This window comes from Pseudorasbora parva, chromosome 1 (assembly GCF_024679245.1).
Source record: "Pseudorasbora parva isolate DD20220531a chromosome 1, ASM2467924v1, whole genome shotgun sequence".
Taxonomy (NCBI): domain Eukaryota; kingdom Metazoa; phylum Chordata; class Actinopteri; order Cypriniformes; family Gobionidae; genus Pseudorasbora; species Pseudorasbora parva.
Genome location: NC_090172.1, coordinates 53,581,579 through 53,601,416, shown reverse-complemented (window position 1 = coordinate 53,601,416; position 19,838 = coordinate 53,581,579). Strand labels below are relative to the sequence as shown.

Here is a 19,838-nt window from a genome sequence, read left to right as displayed (position 1 = left end):
TCTGTCTGTCTGTCTGTCTGTCCGTCCGTCCGTCCGTCCGTCTGTCGTTCTATTTATCAGTCCATCCGTCTCTATATGTCAGTCTAACCATCCATCTCTATATATTAGTCTATCTGTCTGTCTGTCTGTCTGTCTGTCTGTTTATTCTATCTATCTGTCATTTATCTGTTTGTCTGCCTGTCATTACATCTACTTGTTCTATCCACTTATCAGTTTGTCTATTGATCTGTGTGTCTATTTTGCATATTTACCTGTCTGTCGTTCTATCTATCTGTCTGTTTGTCTGTCTGTCTGTTGTTCTATCTATCTGTCTATCTGTCTGTCTGTCCGTCCGTCCGTCCTTCTGTCGTTCTATTTATCAGTCTATCCATCTCTATATAGCAATCTATCAGTCCATCCGTCTCTATGTCAGTCTATCCATCCATCTCTATATATAAGTATCTGTCTGTCTGTCTGTTTATTCTATCTATCTGTCATTTTATCTGTTTGTCTGTCTGTCATTATATCTACTTGTTCTGTCCACTTATCAGTTTGTCTATAAATCTCTGTCTGTCTATTTTGCATATTTACCTATTGTGCTATATGCAAATAAATGCAATTTCCCTTAGTTCAAATAAAAATGTCCCTTCATTACATAAAGGCCTTAGTATATTTCCCAATGCAATCTATCAATAAATCGCTGGTATCGTTCTGAATGATCCCGGCAGACTCTTTTCACTGACCCTCTTTATCTCTTAAATATGTAGATCCTCCAGGTCTGAAATTATTTCAGTCTGTGCATATCTCTCTTTGTCCATGGTCATTATCCAACAACACTCATATGTGCATGCGAATTGCGTTGGATACGGTCTCCTTTCATTCTCCTTTTGGGCTATATGTCATTGTTGTTGCCAGTAGGCTGTGTGTATTTATTTAGGGGTAATTGGAGGGAGAATCTAGGGGGTAATGAAGTGTATCCACTCATGGCTGCTCCCCTCCGCGCAGGACTCAGCAGCACAGCAAGCCAGCATCACATCGCCAGAATGCTTATTTTATACCCAGGTGGACAAACACAATTACAGGCCTCATCCTCATTGTGGTGGCCCAGAGTCTGAAGCAATCGTTTGTGTGTGTGTGCGCCAGATTGGCTGTTCAGTGGAGCTCGAGGAAGACCTTTCAGTGTCTCAGAGCCCTCTGCACCCCTGCTATTTCCTTGCCTGGCCCTCTGGAGCGGCCGTATGATTTCTCTAACACCTCCAGTATTTAACTCTGTCGTGGAAAAGCAAGCCGGACGCTGTTCATGATTTACATGTCATTTGCTGCCTCATATTGTGTGAAATTCAATTGCACAGCACAAACTGTAGCCAAGCACCCGCGCTCTCTCTCTCTCTCTCCTTTTTGCTTCTCTTTCTTTCCCTGGGTTTTTTTTTTTTTTTTTTTGAATTATAGAAATGTTCATGTCTAAAAAAGTGGCCAGTTGGTTACCCATCCTTTCAGAAGTTGTTGTAATTTTGATGTGGTTATTGTAACAGGACTGCACAGTTTAAATGTTTTTTCTATATACCGCTATTTCTATGGTTATACACTGTCAAAAATGATCAAATTAATAATATGAGAACATTGGATTTTACATTGCTTAAACTCATAAGTTAAATAAAATAAATCAAATGATTAATATATATACATAAAATATTAAATAAAATAAGTTAAGCAATTTTCAACTTTTAACAGTGAGTTTTATGTAATTTAAGTTAAAATTACTTAAATTTTTAAGTTCATTCAACTTTTAATCAACTTTAAGGCAGCAACTTTTTTACAGTGTTAAAAGATGAATCGACAGGCATCTCAGAATGGACAGTGTCTCCCTCTTCCCTTCTAGAATAAATTCACCATATCATATTTGCAAAATATTTTAAAATACTATTTCTGCCAGATGTGCAAAATAAAGTGCCCATACAAGTAACATTTTTACTGGCAAGCACCACTTTTTTTCTTTTCTTTTTTTCCATTTGCTCTCATGTAAAGTTTTTCAAAAATACTTCACATTTGATATTTTCTTCATTCTTTTAGGATAGACTTTTTGTTACAGCAGATGTGAATGGTGTGTATGTAGCGTAACATAGCTGTTGTTTCTCTGATATAATGTGTGCTGGACTAGACCTGTTGTGACAGGAGAGAAGTCGCTGGAGTGTTGTTGTCTCTCCCCTCTACAGTATGTCCTTCAGTGACCTTCAAATCACTCACAGCACACAATTACAAATCAGTGTACCTCACATGAGCCACACACACATAAAACGATCTATTTTTATGCCTAGCTAGATTGATGCATGGATATAGATGCATGTGTGTGTACACTACTATTTTTAAAGTTTAGGATCTGCAAAATGTTTTGTTTTTAAAAGCACTATATTTTACTAACCAAGGCTGCAGTTATTTGATCAAAAATGCAGTAAAATTGGTAATAAATTGTGAAATATTGTTACAATTAAAAAAAAAAAAACGTTAAACAGGTTTGAACCGGTTTATAATCTTATTTATTCCTGTGGTGCAAAGCTGAATTTTCTGCATCATTACTCCAGTCCTGCTCCAGTGTCACATGATCCTCAGAAATAATTTTAATATGATGATTTAGTGCTCAAGAAACATTTCTGCTTATTATCAATTATGTTGAAAGCATTTGTGTACCATTTTTCCAGGATTCTTTGATTAATAGAAAGTTTAGAAATAGAAAGCTTTTGTAATAATATACACTATCGTTCATAAGTTTGGGGTCAGTAAATTTTTTAAAGAAATGAATACTTTTATTCAGCAAGGATGCATTAAACTGATCAGTAAAGTGACAGTAAAGGCATTTATTATGTAACGAAAGCTTTCTATTCCAGATAAATGCTGTTATAGAGATCGAGAGAGGCCCAAAGTTGTCATTCTAGTCAGCTCGGTGTTGTTGGTTAAGGTCAGACTTGTGACTTTTAAATAGTAGGTTGTGGTTCAATGGGATGGGGTTACCAACGGCAACACCTTTTCAGCGCTGCAGTATGAAGTCCACACTATGCCTGTCTTTGTCCCCACAAGTGCTGTCCTTTGGTTAAAGGGACTCTTTCTTGTGAAGAGTTACAACCTGTGATGGATTACACCCCCAATTCATTAACACTCTGTGAAGCACTTAAACACACACTTAGACTTTCTTTCGCCCGCTTTCTCTCTGTCTCCAAGTTCCTCTCTCGTCCTCTCGCACACCCAGTTCTCCTTTTGTCTCGGTTTGATCTGCACCCTTTCCAGTCTTGCGAAAGCCAAGTCGTCCATACAAAACCCATCTTTATCTGCCATTATCCTAAAAGAATCCTCTTCCTCTCTCTCCCCACCATCTCTTTTTCCTTCTCTCGCTAGCGTTTCTCCTCCCATGTCGTCTTGATAGCTGAAAATACCTGCTGGCTCATTAGCTCCTTCCTCACGGTGCTGCACACGCATAAAGAGCAGCGATGGCTAACAGCAGAAGCCTTTAGCTCGCTGTCACACACACAAATGCACACACTCTCACGCACACTTCCCTTAAGCTTGTGGGCTGCTCTTATTGGGCTGAAGGATTGAGTCACACACCTCCATTTTTTGTAGCCACATCAGACGGGAGTTTCTTTTTTTGTATTCTGCTAGACATTGGTTTGTGTGAGTGGGACGCTAGCACGCAACACACATGTACCCTGGAGTGTGATCCACTCAACTTGACTGGTCAGGCCCGTAGAGTGAACGGCACAGTAACCCGTGGCCGACCTCGCCACTCCTGCGCGTAATGTGTTTAAACTGTGTTTGAACCCCACTTATGGTTTGGGGGGAGGTGGGCAGGGGGAGGATGGGGACTGGGTTTTGTTGGGCAAGCGGAGAACCGACTGGAAAGGGCTTCACATTGTATATTTGTTTGTGGTTCCTTTTGGGGAGTTTATCACTGGCATCTCCAGTCTTTAATGAGCATGAAAGGTCAAAAAGGTCAACAAAGTCCTTTCAGAAATGTGGCTCTTTTCAATGTAAATTTGCTGAAGAAACAATAAGTTGATGATGGGATGAACAGTTAATGGCTGGATTATATTACCTGACTTATAGTTATAGTAGTCAATGGCTGCCGAGATCTCCTTGGTTACAAACTTTTTTCTGTAGCTCCCGTCTGCATGTTTTGCAAAGAGTTGTCAAATTCTACACTAGGGCTGTGTATTGCCAAGAATCTGGCGATACAATACGTATCACGATACAGGGGTTACGATACGATATATTGCAATATATTGCGATATTGTAAGAGAGGCAATATATTGCGATATTTCTTTATGTGTGTTTTTGTTTTTTATAATTTAAAAGAATAAAGAACACAACCATAAGCCTAAAACACGAGACAAAGTATTTTATTTAATTAATACAGTATCATTTATATCACTAATCATATGCAATGTGCAATCTAAATTAAGGGAAATGTAAAGTGACTGCAGGATTCTTTGTGTATATGTTTTAAATGTTCACAGTATAGCAGTGGCTATTTAACAACAGAAAGTGCAGTCCATTTCATGACTGAATGACTGTTTGTTTTATATTTAACACAGTAGCCCCGATCACACAGAACGTGTTTTTGCAGCGAGAAGCCTTTTTTGAATGGATTTCGGTTGGCAGAGTGCGTTATGCGCGCTGCTTATGCGCCCTGGGCGCCTTGCGTTTTTGAAGAAGCGCTCCGAGCGCATGAAGTGGAAAAAAAGTCAACTCTGAGCGGAAAAGCATGCAACATCATCGCGCTTATGTTCTGTTGTCCAATCGAATGAATGAAGCGGCGGACCTTCCGTTGTGTTGACCGTTACATTGATTTGACTGACAGTACAGGTGATTCAGGGGGTTGCCTAGAAACATTAAAGTGCACTGCTCATTTTTGAATGAGAAAACGCAGACCAAAAAAGGGAGTGCAGTGCGCCTCGCGTTTTCGAACCTGAAAAACGCGTTCTGTGTGATCGGACCCTAAAGCTGTTTTCTATAAAGCAGTCTATTGTATAAAGTGCTGTTTCAAGTAACGTTACTGAGCTGCAGAGCTGGTGCATCCATATCCACATCGCTATTATCTTTCGTTCTCCTGCCACTGCTGTCAGTTTTGGAGTGTGTTTATTTTGTTACTGAGAGGAAAACGTGCAGTACATTCTATCGAAACACTTCTCAGCAGCGCGGGTGACATCAGGATGTTAAGCGAGCTCTCTGTTTCAATGTGTTTCCCGAGTATTAGATTATAACTTGGCCTATTTTGCAAACAAAATGATTCTTGTCGATTTCCTTAGTGGCTTCTTTATAGCTGAAGCCAACATGAGTCCACACTTCAGCTCTGTATACTGCAAGAGCGGAATAATGCTATCGTCTTGAGAGCTGGGTTTGCTAATGTAAACTAGTGATGCACGCACTTTCACCTTGCGCTTCTCCGGCTCCGCGTCAGTTATGCGTTCTGAGATAACACTGCCATCTAGCGGTTGGGTGTTATACAGTCTGTGGTTTAAACCGAACACAAAGCCACGAATCTTGGATGTAAATAAATAAATATATAAATATCGATACAGCGTTTTTGAGAATCGATACAATATCGGCAAACATAATATCGCGATATTCACGTGTATCTATATTTTCTTACACCCCTATTCTACACCGTTAAAAAGGTCCGTAAAAATAGGGCACAATGTTGTGTATAAATACGAAGGAATTTTACGAAGGTTTTACCTGATTTTTCAATTACAGCATTGCATTAGTTTGTGTTTTAAGGGTCAACGGAAATTTCCGTAAAATTACTGGATAATGTACTGGCAGAAAATTACCAGTACACTTTCCGTTTTAATTTTTTACAGTGTATGTATCATGTTGTTTGGTACATTTTCTTAGTCAGATTTCATCTATTCTCCGTTTGCTATTTTAGAGTAGACTGTAGAGGTAATATAGTGTATGCTATATTATGACTATGAATCTTAACAGTGTTTGAATGTTCACCAACACGTCATCCTCAATAAATCCGTCTCTGGCGAGTAACTCCGATCTTTCGAATATTCCTATTCAGTAATTGTTTAGTCTACACGTCATTCTAAATAAACCTGTCTCTGGCGTGATGACTCCGATTCTTCAAATATTCATATTTTTGTGTAATCGACGCGTCATCCTCGATAAAGCTGTCTCTTGTGTGATACCTCGAACTTTCGAATATTCCGATCTAATAATGATTTCTGACCTATTGTCATAATAATCATACACTGTTAAAGGGGTTAGTTCACCCAAAAATTGTATTTCTTTCATTAATGACTCACCCCAATATCGTTCCACACCCGTAAGTGTCAACAATACATTTTGGTCTAAAAATAAAAATAAAAACAAATTTATTCAGCATTGTTTTATCTTCCGTGTTTCTCAAATAAACAATCAAACGGTCATGACTCAAGATTCGAATCGCGTGTCAAACTGGCAAACTGCTGAAATCACGTGACATTGTTGATATGAATCATGAATCAATACGCTGATTCGCGACCGTTTGATTCTTTTTTTGAGTTCTGAAAACAAACGTGGAAGAGAAGACGATGCTGAATAAAATCGGATTCTTTTTTTGTTATTTTTGGACCAGAATGTATTGTCGACGCTTCAAAAGAGTCTAACTAACCAACTGATATAGACTACTTTGATGATGTTTTCATTACCTTCTGGATGTGGACAGCAAGTGGACATACACTTACATTCAAAGGACAGAAAGCCCTCGGACTAAATCTAAAATATCTTAAACTGTGTTCCGGGGATGAACGGAGGTCTTACGGGTGTGGAACGACATTGGGTTGTTGTTAATGACATTGGAGTCATTAATGAAAGAAATTTCATTTTTGGGTGAACTAACCCTTTAATAGGCCAGAGGAGAACTGGCACCCCGACTGAGTCTGGTTTCTCCCAAAGTTTATTTTTCTCCATCATACCCTGAGGAAGTTTTGGTTCCTTGCCACCGTCCTTTTTGGCTTGGCTTGCTTAGTTGGGGACACTAAAATTTCAATCTAAGTTTTCAATTAAATATCCAAATGAGATTAATTACTAAATTAACTGTATCAACTTTATTACTGATCTGACAACATGGTCACTATATGATTAATTAAAATAAGCTGATAACATCACCGTTTTCTCCAGAACGAATAAAATTTTGTTGCAATACTGTTTAACACCGAAGCTGCTTTCAAACAATTGTCATTTTAAAAGTGCTATATAAATAAAGTTGATTTGACTTGACTGCCACTCGAATGAGCTTGACCCATTTGACTCCATTTGAGTAATGTATTACATTTTAAGGTGTTAAAATTCATTTAGTTTCTTTATCCTGTGGTCATTTGAATTTAGCCTTTAAACCTTAACTTATTATAATTGCACTGATATACAATGTTTATGTTACTCTTCACAAAATGGTTAAAACAAGCATTTTGAGAAGCCAGCAGAAGCAGAGGTGGTGTTCCTCGTCATACACTGTCATATCATATACTGCCTTCATTTCTCAGCTCAGCCAATCGGATATGAAAGCAGCACTTACACGTGTTTGTCCTCTGTGCCTTTTGCACCCCAGAGTACCTTGAGGGCGTCCGCCTCTGCATTCATATTCCAGCCAGCCAGTCCGCGAGGGTCTTAAGCCCCCGGTGTACATCCAACGCCCATCCGACAGCACCCAGGGTCCATTCTCATGGCACCTCTCCAAATCCAAACGAGCAGAGAGGAGTGAAAACTCCCCCTAGACTCCTGACCTCTGCAGTCACTGGCCTAAAGACTCAGAGCACAGTGGACACAGCTGACCAGAGGGCGAGGTGCAATGAGAACAATACTGATTGTGGTACACAGTTGGGGTGTTTATTATCTCGGTTACTTTTACTTGTCCTCGGGGCCTTGTCACTTGGCTTGGATTGGATTTTGAATAACGTGCAGAAAGGAGCAAATGAAAAAGAAAATTGTGATAATTATAGTGCTGACGCCAGAAGTTATTACTTCACATTATTTCATGTCCGATGGTTCTGGTATTATGTAGGCCCCCCAAATTGCATATTGTGAAATAAAGCTGTGTTTAAGCGCACTACCTCTTGGTGCTTGTTTAAACATGGTTAATTGAAAAAAACCTGCCATGCAGAAAACAAATGGAACCGTGTGTGTATATATGTATGTGCGTGTTGTACTATATCTATATATATATCTTCTTAGTTTTCTTTAAAAAATTACTTTTTACATTGAGTTATACAATGTTGCTTCTTAAAGAATCTGAATATAGGGAGGGGGGTCTTCACAGAATCATATTACACATGTTACAGAAGATAACGGGTAATAATGGTTCCAGTTAGACTAAGCTGGTCTTCAGTAAGCTCTCCTGTTAAAAATAAATTATCTAAAGAATTTCATCAGCATCTAAAAATAAGAGGCATTGCTCTGGAAAATGTGTGCATGTCTGTCAAACAAAAAGCCTTCTGGAAATGTACAATGTTATTGCATGGGATATTTAACATGTTTAAACTACAGTTTGTGCTTCTATGCATCATTTAACATTTTGCTTACAAATGCAAAGCTTGGTGAAACATGAAGACACAAGCTTAATATTATTGTTGGGCATCAAGAGTTGTTTTTTTATTCCCAACTGGCTCCTTTTAATACCAGAATCCATTTGTCTGAATCAAATTATTTTCATGATGTTCAGTAAGGTCAACAAATCTGGCATGTATTAATTGTATATACAGTGGGTACGGTAAGTATTCAGACCCCTTAAAATGGTCACACAGCACCCCATATTGGCAGAAAAACACAGAATGGTTGACATATTTGCAGATTTATTAAAAAAAAGAAAAACTTAAATATCACATGGTCCTAAGTATTCAGACCCTTTGCTGTGACACTCATATATTTAATTGTTTAAGCTGCTGTTTATTTCTTCTGATCATCCTTGGGATGGTTCTACACCTTGATTTAAGTCCAGCTGTGTTTGATTAAACTGATTGGACTTGATTAGGAAAGCCACACACCTGTCTAAATAAGACCTTACAGCTCACAGCGCATGTCAGAGCAAATAAGAATCATGAGGTCAAAGGAACTGCCTGAAGAGCTCAGAGACAGAATTGTGGCGAGGCACAGATCTGGCCATGGTTACAAAATAATTCTGCTGCACTTAACGTTCCTAAGAGCACAGTGGCCTCCAAAATCCTTAAATGGAAGACATTTGGGATGACCAGAACCCTTCCTAGAGCTGGCCATCCGATCAAACTAAACTATCAGGGAGAAGAGCCTTGGTTAGAGAGGTAATGAAGAACCCAAAGATCACTGTGGCAGAGCTCCAGAGATGCAGTCAGGAGATGAGAGAAAGTTGTAGAAAGTAAACCATCACTGCAGCCTAGGGCTGGGCGATATGGCCCAAAAAAAAAATCCCTGATTTTTTGCCAAAAAATTCAAATTACGATTTTAATCGATTTTCTTACCCCCTCCTACTTAAAATCAATCTGCATGACAAAGAAATTGTTCAAAACAAGTTTTAACTTTATTTTGTTTAGGTAAAATATTTGCAGCTTGGTAGAACGCCTATCTGGGGTGCCAAACTTTCAGCATGTGACTAACCCAGACCATTCCACAGTATAAATGGGCACCATATCTTTTGCAATATACAGTATACATATCAAAGGTTTATTAATTGATATGCAGATCAAATTAACTTTTATTAACAGTAATGTGCAAAAAAAGTATAGGGAAAATTGAAATGTTATGCTATTTAATAATATGCTAATGATATTATTAAATATAGATTACCATTGTTCTTCAATATTCTCACACTGAACTGACCGATAGCTTCAGTTATTATAAAATGAGCTCTTTACTTGCTTTCTGTGTAATTTAGTTTTTCATGAGACTTGGTGACTTCGTACTTTGGCTAATAAATCAATAAGTGCTCTTCTGCTGGTTATAGTGGTGGGCACTGCATATCTTTTTTTAATAAAAAATGCTTGTTTGCCAAAAAATGGATTAAACATAAAAAAAAAATTAACTAAAATACGATTTCTTTCACAAGACCCCTTTACACTTTTAGTTTTACAAACCATCACATTAAAAATAGCATATTTTGGATATTTAGAGCTTTGAAGTGCTGGAAATAAGTGCAGTAAGTGTACAAATAAGTGTACGAAACCATTGGAAAGTGCTTGAATTTCAATCTCAAAAGGTTGTACGAATCCTAAGATAAATATTGACAACAACATTAAATCCATGTGGTTTTACTACAGTAAATTATGGTGAATGTTGGTGATTTGTGACTGAAACCCCTGACCTTCACTCATGTTGTCTCCACGTCAGCTCTGTTTGATCTGATATCTGTGGTTTATAACAGAATTCTGCGCCGAACGCTTCCACTAGATCACAGTAGCGATGTTATTAATTCTGTGGTGAATTTAAACGCTCTCTCACTGGATCTCCAGCGCTGTGTATCGTGTCTGTCACGAGATCTGCCCGTGTATGAGCTCGCGCTGCGTTCATTGTCCGCACAGCTCAAATGAGCGCAGTTCCGTTCAGACTTCAAACACACTTTGCAGTGGGGTATTGTTAATAGTTCTGTGAAATACTGAACCAATGACACTTGTTAGACGCTTTCCTTGTTGTTTGTGTATCTCTGTGGCAAACGCGCGGGGGAGGGTTGAGCCATTACGGGACCCCAGAGGGAGCGTCGGCGGATTTTAAAGAAAAAAAACGATTTTTATTCACAAAAATCGACATGAAACTACAAACTCGAATTAATCGATAAAATCGATTTATCGCCCAGCCCTACTGCAGCCCTCCAACAGTCGAGGCTTTATAGCAGAGTGGCCTGACGGAAGCCTCCTCAGTGCAAAAATAAAAAACACCTGAAGGACTCCAAGATGATGAGAAATACGTTTCTCTGGTCTGATGAGACTAAGATAGAATTTTTTTGGCCTAAATTCTAAGCGGTATGTTAAGAGAAAACATGGCACTGCTCATTACCTGTTTAATACAGTCTCAACAGTGAAGCATTGTGGTGGCAGCATCATGCTGTGGGGGTGTTTTTCAGCTGTAGGAACAGGACGACTGGTTTCAATCGAGGGAAAGATGAATGCGGCCAAGTACAGGGATATCCTGGACAAAAACCTTCTCCAGAGTGCTCAAGACCTCAGACTGGGCCGAAGGTTCACCTTCCAACAAGACAATGAACCTAAGCACACAGCTAAAATAATGAAGGAGTGGCTTCACAACAACTCTGTGAATGTTCTTGAATGGCCCAGCCAGAGCCATGACTTAAACCCAATTGAGCATCTCTGGAGAAACCTGAAAATGGCTGTCCACCATCGTTTACCATCCAACCTGACAGAACTGGGGAGGATCTGTGAGGAAAAACTAGTTGCATCTTTCCCAAAAATGACTCATGGTTGTATTAGATCAAAAGGTTGCTTCTACTAAATACTGAGCAAAGGGTCTAAATGCTTAGGACCATGTGATATTTCAGTTTTTCTTTTCTAATAAATCAAAAAAATGTCAACAATTCTGTGTTTTTCTGTCAATATGGGGTGCTGTGTGAACATTAATGAGAAAATAATAAATGGGTGCAATATAACAGAGTGAAGATTTTAAGGGGGTCTGCCTGTGTATATGTATGTGTATATATATATATATATATATATATATATATATATATATATATATATATATATATATATATATATATATATATATATATATATATATATATATATATATACATATATATATATATACATATATACATATATACATACATGCATACATATATTAGGGATGTCACATTTCTCAATATGATATTGAACCGTTCGGTGCTGCATTCACGGTTCAATACGCGCTTGTAAGTTGCAGTTTTTTTTTGGTTTTGCATTTAATACATATTTCTATTTCTCTTTGTTTTAAATATTCCTCTCAGTTTATTTTGGCTCTTTTTGAGTGTGCCTGTGAGTCTACGTGTGATGTGAGCAAATATCCAATCATATGCACTAAAGTTAGGGGGTGTTTAGCCGCGTTTTAAAGCCTTGCCAGTTAAACATTTCATTTGCATTTTACATGCGCTGAGAATGTCGAACACACATGATTACTGGACTAAGTAGTCTTACTGCGCTAATACTGTCAAATACACACAGTGTTAACATATATAAACACAGTCGGTTATATCTTAAGTGAAAGTAAAATCGCGTGTGTCTGTATAAGATGCGAGCAGGTCTTAGCAGCAGCCTACTGATTGTGAACACTTGTCCTTAAAGGGACAGTTCACCTCTAATATTATGTTAATAAAACAACTAAAAACAAAGAGAGAAAATCACTCACAATAAGTATATACAGTAGCTTTCAATCAATGTATATTGAAGAGCAATGTATATACAGCACTGAGCTGCCACTGTAAATCTTTATAGCCTATATTTATTTTAAATTATACAATACACCCAGAATGTGTACAAGGTTTTTTTTTTTTTTTTAAGTTACTTTTAAGTAAATTTCAAGTCTTTTAAGTGAGATAAAGAAAGAATATTACAATAAAAACATTTACTTCTTAACCTCTTCCTGTTCCTGTCGCCTGCATTCGTGATCTATTCTTGGGTAAAGTAAAGAAATCTTTTTACACCATCCCAGACTTTTTAAGTTTGGGTAAGTTGGGCCACGTTTTTTTACATCTTGCCTAATTTACCTGCAGTCTGTTACTTCAATCCAAACTCTTCTGATCCCAAAGCACATTACGTTAAGTGTCTTAAAACACAATCTCCTGTGAGATTTGTGGTGATTTGTCACAAGTGCCCATGCAACCAACAAGAAGTAGCTGGAGGGCTTTGAAGCTATTATCAGTGTGAGGTTTTGTTCAGCGTGGAGTGTTATTTGTAACCCTCTTAAGGAAAGCCACTCTTAATGTTCCTCTTGAGAGCCTCTTGTAAATCACTTGAAGTGTTTTAAACTGATTTTGTTCAAGTGAGTTTTTGGCGGAAATTGTTATTGCTGTTTGCATAAAGCACTTCATGACAATGATTGCCTCTTAATAATCCACTCATCTCTTGAATGATCCTAAAGGCTTACTGGGCTCAGTTGGCTGTCTTCTCTATTATATTTTAAGTGTGTCATTTTTTTGGTTAAAATATCTCCCATCTCACCTTCATGTGCAATTATTAATATGCAATATTTGACTCAATCAGTGAGACTGAAGTTGGGGTTATCTGTTTGTCCAACCAGTTATTCAGGTAATCTGTTTGAAATGAGTCATTGTTATTTAAAGTCTAGTTGTTTACTATCTGTTGTTTTGTTCACTTTTTAGTTCGGTTCTCTGGGTTCTTTTAGTCTGACCAATAACGGAAATTATACATTCAGTCCTTTTTTACACCGAACCTAAAGATACAAAATAGCAAAAACAAAAAGTATTTTATGACGAATAATTTGCGACAGACAGAACTTACCGAACATCCCAAACAAACTGTGTGCTGGGATACATACACTTGGTATGATGGAGACCCAGTTTAGTGGTCTTGGTATACTTGTTTGGTGTGCACCAGGGGTCGGATGTTAGAGTTCACACTTATTCAAATGAACCACACTAACAGAGCTCCCTTAGGCTTAAAAAAATACTAAATGCATTATGGGTGCACTGTGCATAGTTCCAGCATTTCCATAGTGTGTTCAAGTGTGTGTCATGTTCAAGTCCTCTTGCTCTCACTGTCTAGTATTGATTGGGCTAGACTGCTGAGAGTAGTATATGAAGGGATGATGATGACATTGAATATTGTATGCAATAATGGGCTTTGAAGAGCCATGTCAAAGTGGTATATTTTCTTTATCACTCTTCAGTGTCTTCAAGGTGAGGGAATGTTGCATGCAGATCAAGCTTAGCAAAGTAGTGGTTGTGGCCCTTTTTTGGAGGCAATGAAAATGTTTAGCCACTTTAAAAAAATATTATAATAATATTTATTTAAAATATGATTTCAGATGAGTAGGTTTAATATTAGCATTGTGAAATATTGTACTATCTTAAAGCCAAGTAATGCTTTCCTTTTTTTTTTTTTATTACACTGTAGTGTCTTCAAGAGGAACAGTTGAATGCAAATCAGGAGCTTGTATGCTTTTTTTTCTTGGAGGCAATTGAGTAAATAATATTTGATCACTTTTCAAATATTTAAATATTTTTATATATTATAAAAAAATATTATTATTACCATCATGTAATGTTATTATATTATATTATATTATATTATATTATATTATATTATATTATATTATATTATATTATATTATATTAATTATATTATATTATATTATATTATATTATATTATATTATATTATATTATATTAATTATATTAATTATATTAATTATATTATATTATATTCATTATATTCATTATATTATATATACCATATTATATATTATATGATATTATATTAATTATATTATATTAATCATTTAGAATTTTATATTTTTGTGCATTTTGGTGACTTAAAAATGGGTAATAGTTGCATGTTGCTTTTACGCTTAGTGTTTGCAAGTATTTTTTTGTAATAAATATTTTTCCAATATTATTTTTAAAATATTATATTGTCATTTAATTACCATATAGTGTTATGTATTATTATATATGTATTGCATTTTTGGAAAACTCCAAAACCTAACAGTTCTTCCCCTGGATATCATGTTGGGACGTTTTATTTTCTGTATTTTTTTTTTTTTTTAAAGAATTTTTAACTATTTAAATTGCCATTGTATAATCACCCTCATGTGAAACACAAAAGGAACTTTTTGAAAAATGTTCCTTCAGCTCTTTTAGATACAACATATTGACCATATCCATAAATGTAAGCTTTAATGTCCTTTAAGCTCAAATGTTGAGGGTGAGTACAGAATTTACATTTTGTAATGAACTATCCCTTTAAGTTTCAGCTATTTCCCCATCTGTAGATCCCTTCTCATGTTCTTCAGAATTCCTCCTGATAAGCTTAACATTTTGATCCTGGGTGTCTCCTGATTGGGATGCATTGTAGCCTTGAGGGTTTCAGAGGAAAAGGATCTGAAGCTCTTAAAGGCGTGTGGGAAAGGCTCAGGGAAATTACAGATTGTCCTGAGCTTCCACCGGCCAACTTTTTCAGGAACATGACTTACCTGCTGTTTAAAAAACAATAGGAGCTTTAGAAGACCATTGTTTGGTAGGAGATAAACATCAACCTGAGGGGGGGAAAGGTCACCTGAATTGAGGCTGCAGTTGCAGGTATGTTTGGCTTGTGGCAATTCACTTGCCGTGCAGAACTGTATTTAATCATGCACTTGACTACTCTTGACGCTGTGTGTGTGTTGTGTGTGTATACCTTGTGCTAAGCTTCCTCATTAGTCTCTTTACCACAAGCTTTTGGCGTAGCTCGTTGCCTTGTTAGAGATTAGTGCCCATGTGGTACTAATGGTTAGTGGTACTAAAGTTACCGTAATAAAACGCTTGATTCTAATGACTCTCCTCTAAGCCGTAACTCTACACACAAACCACCGAAAAGCTTGAGCCTCCCTGAAGGGTTTTTAGCGGCACGCTAACAGTTACACTTCTCGGACCATTTAAGGTGCATGGCCAAGCGTCTAACACGATTTGTGTTCACACACTCTGCTTTGTCTGTCTACAAACATGGGCTAGGATGTTTTCTCGCCTGTCTTAAGTCTACAGATCTACAGATCTTCACTATGGAGGCAAGAAGCAGAAACAGGCATCACTTTCTAAAAGTGTTTGTGAGGATTTATTCATTTAAACTGATCTCAGATTATAAAGGTGTAGATGGTTGTATTCAGCAATATACATATGCTTTTTAGAGTCTTTACAAAAGTTAAAGAAATAAAAGAGAATTGCATTGTTACATAGCAACATGCCACGGTCAAATGTATTTAAACTCTTAAACTCCGTGGACCCTGTACAGGGACGGGAAGGACATTTGTCATGTATTTACTTTCCATTTTAAATGTCTGTGGAGAAGCTATGATGTCACATGTGGTACCATTTGAAAGCTTAGAGTCCCTACTTTCTGGAGATATGCATCACTTTGGCATTTGTTTTTTACACAAAGTAATGTATTTACACTAAATTACTCTGATGTCATTTCTGCCTGGATTTGGCCTACCCATAAACATGTAAGTATATGTTGTGTAAGCTGTTATAACCCCCTCCCCCCCCCCCCCCCCCCCCAAAAAAATTAGGCACTTTTTTAATTTTTTATATAAATTAATTTTTGAAAGTGTGTAACTCAGGCCCTGTGTGCTCTAGGACCCTGCAGACACGTTGGGCTGCTTCCAGCATGTATAATTAATTTAATGACACTGGAATATTGCATTTATATCACTGTATATGGTGGGGGGAGGGGTTGTGGATGGGGGTACCAGGGTCGGGGGAGGGGCAAAAAGGGGGGTCATCCCTTCAGACCCATTTCAATAATTCTTACATACAACATGACACAGACAAACTTCTTTTTTCCACTATTTTCTGTAATTTAGTGGAAATAGCCCAAACTGTCTACAGGTTCCTAGAGCACACAGGGCCTGAGTTACACACTTTCAAAAATGAATTTATGACAAAAAAATCCAATAACCCTTTTTGGGTGGGGTTATTACAGCTTACACAACATATACTTACATGTTTATCACTTTTAGCAGTGTTTTATGTAACTTCAAAGGGTTTCCTGTAAAATGACATCAACATTTTGAGCCTAGACCACTGTATGTGTGTATGGGAAGCTTTTCAATTTGGGTAGGCCAAATCCAGCCAGAAATCCCACAAAATGGCCCTGTCGAGTCTACCTTGGCCTTTCTCTTCCTTTTTGTTGTTGTCCTAAACAGCTACGACTACAACATGCGACACAACTTGGCAAGGTTATGGATATGACAATGTTGATATACAGTATTTGGTCTTGATAGAATGCTGCTGCTGTAAAATATAGTGTACATGAATCTATAGCAGATCTGTAGGTGGAGCTGAGGAATGTAAAGCCAATACACTGCTAAGGCAAATTCTCACCGAGTATTTAAAGGTTGAGCAGCGAGCTCATTGGCTACGGATACAGCAGGAACCAATCAGCTGTGCCCTAGAGAATGATGTGATTGCAAGGCAAGTTGAGTTAAAGGCCTATCAATCTAGACTCAAGAGTTTCATTACAGAACTTTGTATTTATTCTTAAGCTGTTTGTTTCTTTGCACTGTTTAGCCCCGCCCACAGTGAAATCTTATTGGTCTAAAATCCCACTCCATGTTTCATTGTATTAATGCTATTGTGCTATCCGAATCATCATAAATACAAGTTTCTTAGTTTAAAATTGGACTTGAATGCTCTCTCCAGTCGTATTTACCAATATTGCCATATTTTTTGGGAAGCTCAGGGATCATTTTGATACACAAGTTAGGTCATAAACTTTAAACATGGCAGCATTGGCAGAGGGGAGAACGATTGCTGCTGTGAATGGTTTGCTTTATTAGTTTTTTCCATAACAGCTACATTACCTTGTCTTGTCATTAAAGTTACGAATATTTACGTATATGAATAACCATTTGTAGCATATTGTATGTATTGTACACAAAGAAAATAGCTTATATAATTGGGTGCAATGTCAATAAATGGGATGCTAAATGTATTTTCCCAATGAATAGGCAGGAATAAACCTGGTGTCCTCCGTGTTTCTGACACAAAGCACTTAACCGCAAAAAGCTTGTAATCATGACTTCAGAAGTGGAATGTAGGAGATATTTGTGGTTTAATCTGCCTTCACGTCTGATTGAATGTGAAGGCAGATTAAACCACAAATGTCTGTCTGAAATCTGATTTCACCTCTTTATGTAGTATTTCATACTTTGAGTGAGGACAGAAATTATTTGACCTTGGAAAATTGTCAGCCCCTTGTCGCACCTTAGAATGCATTACATGTATAATATTAGTTATTAGTTATAATATTTAATATTATTTAACTCCTTTAGTTAACATAAAACTAAGAATAGACAGTACTTCTACAGCAGTTATTAATCTTAGTTTCAAAATTGGTAAAACATTATTGAAATCAAAAGTTGTATTTGTTAACATGACTTCATGCACTGTGAACTAACATGAACAAACAATGAACAGCTGGATTTGTATAAACTAATTAACAAAGATTAATAAAATACTCTAACAAATGTATTGCTCTTTCTTAGTTTATGTTAATTAATACATTAACTGATGCTAACAAATGAGACCTTATTGTAAAGGGTTGTTACCAAGATTTCAAACGAATGCTGCTCTTTTGAACTTTCTATTCATCAAAGAATCCTGGGGGGAAAATGGGTCACTGTTTCCATAAAAAAATATTAAATAACACAACTGCTTTCAACATTGATAATAATAATAAATGTTTCTTGAGCAGCAAGTCATCATATAAGAATGATTTCTGAAGGATCATGTGACACAAGACTGGAGGAATGATGCTGAAAATTGAGCTTTGACATCACAGGAATAAATTACATTTAAATATATAGAAAAGAGTTCATTTTAATAGTTAAATATTTCAAAATATGAATATATTTTACTCTTTTTTTTATCAAATAAATGCAGCTATGGTGAGCATAGGACACCTTTTCAGCTGCTTGAATATAGTAATTCAGTCAGTTACATTACATTACCATCAGGTTTGTATTTGCATTTGTACTTGCCCTCCACATTATTCTTTCAGCCTTCCTCTCACACTCTCTCTCTCTCTCTCTCTCTCTCTCTCTCTCTCTCTCTCTCTCTCTCTCTCTCTCTCTCTCTCTCTCTCTCTCTCTCTCTCTCTCTCTCTCTCTCTCTCTCTCTCTCTCTCTCTCTCTCTCTCTCTCTTTCAGAGACTGCACTTGCCTCCAGACCTGTCAGAGACGGTGAGTCGAGTGAGTAAAACAGAACTGGCAGCAGGATGTGGTACCACTGCCACGGGCAACAAGCACCTAGATTTCTAGCGGATTCCCATCCCTGCTGCCCCCTCCCCTCCCCCTCCAGTTCCCACCTCCACCCCTGTGATGTTCAAGGGCAGGAGAGCGCTGGAGCTGCACTACGCCAACACTAGGTTACGGTCGCACCTGTACTGACACGGCTACTGTGAATATTAGTGAAAGCGATTAAGATGGCACAGCGTTTAGTAATCACACAACATGGAGATTCATGCAAGATTGGTGATATTCAGTGTCACAAGAACCTGACAAAGTACCTGTTGCTTCTCTTTGGATAAAGCGAGAATGTGACGTAAATAACGGTAACGTAATTTGGCTAGGAGCGTCCTTTCAGTGCACCTCATGGCTTCCTGGTGTTTATTAGCTTAGATAGCTAATACATAGTTGGCATCAATAAAGTTTGTAAAAATGGTTTTAAAAAAGTCATGTTTTTGTATTCAAGTTCAAGACGAGCTTTGTGGCAGAACATGTTTTTTTGTGTTTTTTTTACACACATGATTGAATTAATGAATTCTGAACGGTCATTTAAGTTTGAGGATTAAATCAGGTTCAAAATGGTCAGGATGTAATTAATTAAAGGATTTAAAGCGGTCCTGTTAGGTGTGATTTTTTTTATTTTTTTATGTTTTCAATTTTCTATAGTGTTGTAATGTTACTGTTTGAGCATGAAAAAGGGTCACTCCAAAGAAGTTTCTGAACTTCTCGAAATGCCTTGATTTGTAGTCTTGAGTTTTCTTCCAGGAACAAACACATCACAAAATTCCTCATTTAAATAATTCCCACCCAAGGCATATGAAAAAAAATGGGGACGAGGCCTGGTTGAGTTGTGTTAGTATTGTGTTAAAACTAAGGGGCGTGATATTTACAAAACACACTCAAGGTGGCTGACCAATCCCGACGCA

General features: G+C 37.3%; 1 protein-coding gene across 1 annotated transcript in view; it reads left to right on the top strand.

Moving 5' to 3' along the window:
• Positions 1–19,527, top strand: part of elp4 (elongator acetyltransferase complex subunit 4) — an 87,531-nt gene extending 68,004 nt beyond the window's left edge. The window contains exon 10 of the mRNA XM_067445205.1: positions 18,835–19,527. Within this exon, the coding sequence (XP_067301306.1) occupies positions 18,835–18,945 (111 nt within the window). The 3' untranslated portion in view covers positions 18,946–19,527. The remainder of the gene's footprint in view (positions 1–18,834) is intronic.
• The last annotated feature ends 311 nt before the right edge of the window (positions 19,528–19,838 follow it).